Genomic DNA, 8,721 nt, shown 5'->3' on the forward strand with positions numbered 1-8,721 from the left:
GAATCCAAGGATGGTTTTAGAGGTTTCAAGACCACCTTTTGGGTATCACTTCTTTCCCATAGTAGATCCCCATCATGCTATATATCATTGAAAAGCTCTTGAAGAGTGGATTCTAAATATGCCAACTATGATAAATTTGGAGTTGATTTGTTAAAAAAATCACCACACCCTCATTTTTTTCTTTGAAAAGGGAATATTCTCATGGAAAGTCCATAGAGGGCCCTTTGTAGACCCCAAAATTCCCCTAATGCTCTGTACTCATGGATATACTCTTTTCAAGTTAGAATATTTGAGGGAGCCATCTCTTACAAGATGCTCGAGCCACTTACTACTATGACATGCTAATTAGATTAACCTTAAACCTTTGGCACTACGGTACAAAGTTTGGGGCATTCTAGTACTAAATCATTATTGATCAAATGATATCCAATCAACATCTATGTCAATCTCTAACTTCTGTGGTTCAACATCAAAATATGAGTTGCTAGGCCGTGATAATATCCTTAGACTCAATTTCACTGAATAACAATAGTAAATTCCTTCAAGAACTTGCCTAAACACTTTGTGGATCCACCTTATGGGGTTATCTGCCCACCATGACTGAGCATAGTGTGAAAAAACTTCCACACCTACCCAAGTACACACTGAACACTCTTGGTGGCAATTTGGCCACACCAAATTGACAAGTTCAGGGCTTTATCTAGAATATCAAGGACCTAAGGTTTGTGACTTGAGCTTGTTGGAGGTCAATGGCCAATATCGGTTAAAAAAAACTATCATTTTTTTCCCAATAAATTTTATCACCCCCATTTGACACAAGGTCAATTGGGCATGAAGGGTCCACTCCTAAGCGCTCCATCTCGGTACATAACCCAATTGCTCTAGATTAGCACTCACTGTTCTTCTCATAGAAACCTTGGCTGATCTCTCCGAATCAGCACACCTTTCTGGTGAGGGAAGCGATGATTTGCTGGAAAGTGTAGGCGCATAGTGTAGGCACATACAACAATACCATGCCTGAATATAAAAACGATCATGATAACTGTTGGGCATTCTGTACTACCACCATGCTACCAGATCAAGATCTGCACGTAATCACCCGTATACATGCCACATGTTGTAGAAAAAGAAATGACATTTCATTCAAACCCTACTTAGTGTAAAGTTGTGAACCCTTTGTATGTATTAAGCGATTTACAATGATGTAGTTTGTGAGAGACCGACATCACAATTAAGAATGTAAATTTGAAACAGAAGGCATGAAAACCTCATGATATGAGGCAATGACATGACATGGCCACGACAAGGGAGTGAAGAGGATTTGAAAGCAAGTAGCCATGTTGAAACTCGAGAGTTGTTTCTCTCTCTCTTTCTCTCTCTCTCTCTCTCTCTCTCTCTCTCTCTCTCACACACACACACACACACAAACACAAGAGAGAGAGAGAAGCATAAGATCTCACATTATAAAACTGCAACAAATAGTTGCTATGCTTTAGACATGTGAAATGCATACGGCAAGGGAGATGGCTAATAAATGAGCAAAAATTGCTCGATAATGACTACCAAATAGTGGAGTAGTTTTTTTTCCTTTATGTAAAGGCCCTCAACACATAGATAAGTGCTTTTGTACAATTGTATGGTTATGTGAAGTAATAGAAAGTCTCTATTCGACAATTGACATCTACATATAGATTTCATAAGTACATTTCTTGGACTCTAGAGTCCAAATTTCAAAATCCAAGTACACTTTTTGGTCTGAATTTTGGCCTACCGGCCTTAGCATTAGTTTTTCTTTAGAGGGAGGAAAAAATTTGATGCCCCCCCCCCCCACTCCAACCACCCCCAACAAAAGGTGCCATGATTGAGTCCCACCCCAATGAACCTTTGTTGAAGAAAATGTAAGAGTAAAGATTGCTTGGAAGTTCACATTTTTAAATATTCAACCCTCCTCATGCACACGAATAAACTTCTACATAACTTAAAAGCCTCTCCCAATCCTATACTTACTACCCTCCCTCTTTGCAACCAACTGTGGCACGTACCCCAGGAACAAGCCTAAAAATTGAAAGAAGAGAAGCAACCCTATCACCACTAAGATAGAAAGATCTCGTGAGGGTTTCCTTTTATTTAAAGCCTAAGGCTAAGGTATTATATTTAACAAGGGGTTCCCATCGAAGCTCTACACGTGAAAAACTAAGCTAGAGCCAAGAACCAAAGATGCACAGATAACTCAAGAAGACACAAGATGCTTAAACATTAGAGAGATATATTAACTAAATTGAAGTCTTTTATACAAAAAATTCACAGTTTGGAAACTGTTAGTTATAACACGCCCCCTTAAAATTAATTTTATTGTAATCTCAGAAACCTACAAGTGTCCTCATGCTTGGCTGTGGGAAAAGGTTGTATGAGAAAACCTACCCCACATAATGTCAGTGGGGTGTATTCCAAACGCATTTTTCCATCTTCAATTAGATCTATACTTGAGATCTATATGTTTTGACTTCTCATGATGTGAATTAAAAAAACGAACAACAATACACTAGCTAGGTCCTTACGTAATGTTTTGGAAGTATAAATAAAATCATCATATGACACATAATGATTTCTAATAATTCATTTATAGTATTACTTATTTTTTTAATATACAATTTTCTAATAATTCATATATTTTGTTACTTATTTTTTAAATTACTTTTTTACATTAAAATATGCATATCCATGACTTCTAATGATAATCTAAATAGACATAGTGGATTAAATTTGGCTTCCTTTCAATTTTAATCTCAGTTGTTGGTAAGAACTTCCCATATCAAAAAATGGCATCTCATTCGAAGTGTTTGGATAGATTTGTAACTATTGTGGAAAGCCTAATCATGAAGAAAAGGATTGCTTTATCAAAAAGAGATCATCATCAGCAAACCTTGGAAACAGTGAAGAAGAATCGGCCTTCAAAGAAGAGGCCAACCATATCCGAGATTATGAATGGGCCTTCTTGAACCAAATCCACTCATAAAATATCCTTACTCTTTTGTAAAAACTTCACTAGACCAAAGCCAAAAAAGAGCTTGATAAATCCAAACATGTCTAGACTAACGTGGTGAAACTAAAGCCTAGTAGAGCTTAGTAAATCCACATACGTCTTAAGTGATGGATAATCATTTGAGGGGACGTGTCAGAAATAGCGAATAACCATCAACATTTGAGTGTGCAAAGGTTCAAAAGTTAGATCATGAGCTTCAGCTACCTTGAGTAACAGTCAAAGAGACCTACCTTTTTCCTTAATTCAAGGAGAAAATTTGGGGGTGATTTTAGGAACCATTTTGATGAAGATTGATGCTCTTGCTTTTATGCTAGTCACTTGTGTTCATCTCTTTTGCTCATTCTCTTGTGTTAATCTCTTTCATTAGGATAATCTCTTTGCTTAATCACCATGCTTAACCATCACTTCTTTCCACCCTAGTAGTGTTGAGTAAAGCCGGCAAAAGGATTTGGGCTCCCCCATAGCTAGAGAGTAATTAACCTCTATGTCAAAAGGTAGTTGGGGATCGAGACCCTGTGGGGGGCGTAAGGTTGAACTTTGAACACGGAACTACTAATGTAAAATATATATATATAATTTTATCCGAGAATCTAAATTTTCCTTTGTTGGTGGGTTTTGCTGCAGCAGCATAATCCGACAATCTAACTTTTCCTTTGTTGGTGAGCTCCTCCTCAGCAGCATCATACACCTGTCGGATTTCCAACTTGCCTGTCGTTTGCATGCCTGCAGTACCCACCGCCCCTTCCCTAGTTTCGTCTTCTCCACCCCTGGTTTTGCTAGCTCTCTTCTCTCTTGATCTCTTCTATTTAAGGTTCTAGCTTTCCCGCTTGATTTGTCCTGGCGGCTTCTTCTTCTTCTTCTTCTTTGCGTTTTTGGGTCCCAAACTTTGTCTCCTGCGTTGCTCTTGGGCCCTGTGTCCTGAGCTTCAACCAGTCCTTTCTGCATTCTGGGATTTTTATTTTCTTCATATTGTGTTCCTGTCTTTTTTGCGTTTTGGGCCATCTTCGCCATGTCTCTCGCAGCAGCAACACCATCAGCCTTTGGCTATGGCAGGCCCATGGCCTCCCCTGCTGCCTGGCTTCTTGAGCGTTGTTCTGCCATGGCTTCTTCTTTCAGAGGAACGCAGTTGAAATCGCCTCAGCAATGGACGCCCTTCAACAGGAAAGGCAGCGAGCGCATAGTAATGACTGCGACATTGTCCATGTAAGCAAAACCTATTATTTGCAAACTGTGTGGTGACCTAATTAATCATTCTTGCTTTCAAAAGTATTCATTTCTTTTCAGCTACTTAATTTCTATGTTATGTATTGTGAGAGCTAGCAATTAGAAAATCTCTTGCATTTGCGGTTGCTCCAATTAATTAAGCAAATTGACAAATGCAATATCTATATGTATGTCCTGAGAAATGGATTGAGGGGCTACCCAATCAAGGACAACATAAACTTTTGGTTCGTGCAATCTTATATTGCGATCTAATCTTAATGTTTAGCCTTTCGAAAGACCTAACCATCTTTCTTGTGTGAGTGCAATGTAAATTAAGCCTGGCAAACACAGCCTTGTGTGTCATTCAACCTATCCAAGTCCCCCGAGCATCACTTTGCCTCTTGCAGGGATGCTGAAGTGCAAGTTCATGATGAGAATGGATTGAAGGAGCTGCATCCACAAGTCACTCATTCTATGCCACCAGAGAAGATAGAGATGTTCAAGTCGTTGCAGGACTGGGCCGAAACCGACATCCTGCCCTTCCTCAAGCCCGTGGAGAAGAGCTGGCAACCCCAGGATTTCTTGCCGGAGCCTTCCTCAGAGGGGTTCCTAGATGAAGTTCAGGAGCTCAGAATTCGCTGCATGGAGCTTCCTGATGATTACCTGGTCTGTCTCATTGGAGACATGATCACTGAAGAGGCTTTGCCCACTTACCAGACGATGCTCAACACTTTGGATGGGGTACGTGACGAGACGGGGGCTAGCCTCACCTCTTGGGCTCGGTGGACTCGAGCTTGGACTGCAGAAGAAAACAGGCATGGGGATCTTTTGAACAAGTATCTCTATCTCACAGGCCGAGTTGATATGAGGATGATAGAGAAGACGATCCAGTACTTGATTGGATCAGGGATGGTGAGTTACCTGACCCCGAATTTTTTTGTCTCTACTGTTGGGTATTCATGTATAACCAGGCCATGTGGGTTGTGCTGTATGTTAGTTACTGATAGGGTTTACAGTCCTTTGGTAAGATGATCTGAAGGTCTGTATCCTTCATGTTAGGTTGTAGCATTACTAAGGTCTTTATTTTTCCATGGCTAAGGCTTATATGCTGGCATTTCCTTTGTCTTGTAGGACCCTCAAACAGAGAACAATCCCTACCTTGGATTTATCTACACATCCTTTCAAGAAAGGGCAACTTTCATTTCTCATGGGAATACGGCAAGGCAAGCCAAACTGTTTGGGGATCTAAAGTTGGCTCAGATATGTGGAACAATTGCGTCTGATGAGAGAAGGCATGAGAATGCATACACGAAAATTGTTGAAAAGCTTTTTGAAATTGACCCTGATGGGACCATGGTTTGCTTAGAGGATATGATGAAAAAGAAGATATCCATGCCTTCCCACCTCATGTACGATGGATGTGACCAAAATATTTATGATAAATTCTCCCTAGTTGCACAGAGGACAGGTGTGTACACTGCAAAAGACTACGCCGACATTTTGGAGCACTTGGTCAAAACATGGAATGTAGAGAAATTACCAGGGCTTTCAAGCAGGGGGCAACAGGCGCAGGATTATGTGTGCGGTTTGGCTGGCCGCATAAGGAAGTTGGAGGAGCGTGCACAATCTAGGGTGAAGAAAGGGCCCAAAGCAGGAACCTTCTCTTGGATTTTTAACAGAGAAGTAGCTCTGGTTTAAAATGGCCGAGCTTTACTTTCATGGAAGCAAGGCATGGGATGACAAGAGGTTTTTGGGCTTTGTTGCTTTTCTCATGTCAAGCTTCACAATTACTAGAACCTTTCAACAGCCAGGTTTCACAAGCTCATTAAATCAGCAAGAAACTGGCAAGTTAATAATGTCTCAGGAAAGCTTAATTTGGCTTTTTTAGAATATGCTGCTCAAAAGTATAGTTAAAGGGGCTTATGCTGGGTCTGACTCTGTAAATAAGTATAGATACTATGCCCTCTCAAAATGCCTATGTCAAGCTTTCTTCTACTCTTTTGACAAAAAAGTACTTTTGTAATGAACCAGGACCTTTGAACAGATGGCTGTCTATTTATTAAAGCAAAAGTTTCTCCTGATGACACCTGATTTTCTTGTGCTGGTCATTACAGAATGGCCATTTTTGCTGCAACCAGCCATCTCAGTGCTTTGGTTTCCATCATCATGGGGGTCAAGTGAAAGGTTTTGAATAAGAGCATTTTGCTGCCATGCTGTGTTTTCATCATCTCCTCTTTGTGGCCGTTCCAAGCATTGTGAGACCCCAACTATTTTAGTAGCTTGGTGGGCTGCCGTGCCAGTTTACAATGATTCAGTCAGTCCTAAAGTCACCTTTGGCAACATTTTGGTACTCATTGATTGTTAGCCAACTTGGAGAGATGCTCCTTTTGGCTCTACCAGAGCCTTGCCCTTAATGTGCCACCCATTACTAATTGCTTCACCTCTCCTTGTTTCTTTTAGGCTACCCATATTTGATGTTTCTTCACAACAACGTGTGGCCATCATGCCACATCACTCAATTACAGACTCTCTCATAACAGCGAGAATCCAACAAAGGGGGGGAGCCATGTCCCTGCCCACCCAGGAGAGTACAATCCTCCTGGGCGAATGGCTGGAGCCTGTTAAGACCCCAAAACAGACCCGCGCAAAACAACAGGAATCCCAACAGCCCATCCTCGTGGACGGGGAGCCCCTCTGCCATGCCCACCCGGGAGAATGACGAGAGTCTGTAAAGACCCGATACACGATACCTTGGAAAATAGAGAGTTCACGAGACGAATATTTAAAAATATGAACTGCCGTGCAATCTTTACTTTAGATTTTCTTCAACAAAGGTTCATTGGGGTGGGCCTCCCTCGGGACTATTTGACACCCCTTTTTTCAAAGGGGATCAATGGCGGACATTGTCGCTCAAAAATCGAGGATCGGGTGGGCCGTCGGATTTTGTGATCCATGTGTAATCCCTATGTAATCCAAGTGTGAACCCTGTGTGATCCCATCTTGTGATCCCTGTGTGAACTAGGGGTGGCGGCGGTGGTCAGGACGCGCTTTTGTCAGCATTAAAGGGGTGCGGACTTTAAAGCAAGGCATCTTTTTTGAATTAAAGCTCCTTTATCACTCCCTTTGGATCATTTATCCCCATGTGGCTCCCTTTAGTCTCCCTTTAGTGGTGAGGCCTATTTCTGAGTATAATGTAACCTATTAGCAATGTCATCCTAGTGTGAACCTTGTGTGATCTTGATGTGAACTAGTAGCAATGTCATCCCAATGTGAACCTTGTGTGATCTTGATGTGAACGGGTCGGCTTCTGGTTTAAACAATGATGGGATTTTTTTAGTAAACTAGTGCAAGGTTAAAGTTATCAACTATTCAAGGAGTGTGTTATGGAATCTTTCTTTGCAAGCAGTGATCTTGACAGACCGGTGTGGTAATTTGAGGATTGGCTATGGTGTGAATCAAGTGAGTATGATTCTGACTTCTCTACATCCAATGATAGTATTACTGACAGTGAGCTCTCTACATCCAAGGAGAATATCGTTGAAACAAGCTTCAATGAAGGCCGTTCATGCGAAGCCCCAAGACCACCTCTCGACTTGGAGATCAACTCAAGTATTTTTTTTCCGCTTGATCCACATTGGTATGTTTCTCAACGATTTTACTCCTTCAACAAAGCAAATTACAACTTAATGAAGGGAGCTCTTGAAAATAACGATTCCACGAGATTAGAGGAGATAAAGGCATGTGACAGCACAGGTTCTTTGGATCTCAAGCGATGGAGAAAACTATGGGACAATTTGCGGCTACAAGAGAATGAAGATGGGTCCTCTAACCTATGCTTGGTCTCTTCACCACATTTAAAAATATCCCATATAAATGAGTGGGCCACAATTGTTAGAGAATGTCACATGGCAGAAGATGGAGTATCCCACCGTGATATTCATGACACTTTGTGCATGCTCAAGAACGCCTGGTGCATGGATATAAGAAGGCAAGGCATCCCAATACAGTTTGCAAGAGATCTTCTACATAGCTGTAGTTGTTCGCATAGTGAAGATTCCAAAAGAGCGCTTAGAACAAATGGTATTGACAGGTTGAACACAAATCTAGCAAAGCAGGAATACGTGAACATTGTAGTTTCTAATTTGGGTCAAGCACTAGATGATATTGTCATTGAGCACAAAGTACAGCTAGTGTTTGTTCGCTCCAGAAATAGTTCATGTGGAAAGAAAAAGGTAATTGACTATGCATGTCATAGAGACAGGGGAACCTCGAAGGCAAGGAAGCAAGAGAAGGCTAAGAAAATCAAAAAGGTGTGGATGTCCTTTTCGTGTTGCAGTACGTATTGACCATGTCTCTGATATTGCTTCCATCACTTTGTATCCCTATCATCAAGGACATGTGCCAGGCTCACGAGAAGACTTGTATCATCTACCTGTGCATCAAAATGTCCTCCAATGTTGTACAGAGGACTGGTT

At 41.2% G+C, this 8,721-nt stretch overlaps 1 protein-coding gene across 1 annotated transcript; it reads left to right on the forward strand.

Annotated features, from left to right (window-relative positions):
• Positions 1–3,681: 3,681 nt before the first annotated feature.
• Positions 3,682–6,332, forward strand: LOC147640484 (stearoyl-[acyl-carrier-protein] 9-desaturase 5, chloroplastic-like). Its single transcript, XM_086781205.1, has 3 exons — positions 3,682–4,246; positions 4,654–5,158; positions 5,378–6,332. Exons 1-3 carry the CDS (start codon positions 4,053–4,055, stop codon positions 5,942–5,944), a joined length of 1,266 nt encoding a protein of 421 aa, XP_086637331.1. The 5' UTR covers positions 3,682–4,052; the 3' UTR covers positions 5,945–6,332.
• Positions 6,333–8,721: the final 2,389 nt, after the last annotated feature.

Source organism: Cibotium barometz, chromosome 3, assembly GCF_041138505.1.
Source record: "Cibotium barometz isolate CiBa-2024 chromosome 3, ASM4113850v1, whole genome shotgun sequence".
In the NCBI taxonomy this organism is placed as follows: domain Eukaryota; kingdom Viridiplantae; phylum Streptophyta; class Polypodiopsida; order Cyatheales; family Cibotiaceae; genus Cibotium; species Cibotium barometz.

Excerpts from the sequence above, each read along its gene's own strand:
- LOC147640484 (XM_086781205.1), top strand. The coding sequence starts at position 4,053 with ATGTCTCTCGCAGCAGCAACACCATCAGCCTTTGGCTATGGCAGGCCC. Across the intron at positions 4,247-4,653 it reads ATGACTGCGACATTGTCCAT|GGATGCTGAAGTGCAAGTTC; the intron begins GTAAGCAAAACC and ends TGCCTCTTGCAG. Across the intron at positions 5,159-5,377 it reads ACTTGATTGGATCAGGGATG|GACCCTCAAACAGAGAACAA; the intron begins GTGAGTTACCTG and ends TTTGTCTTGTAG.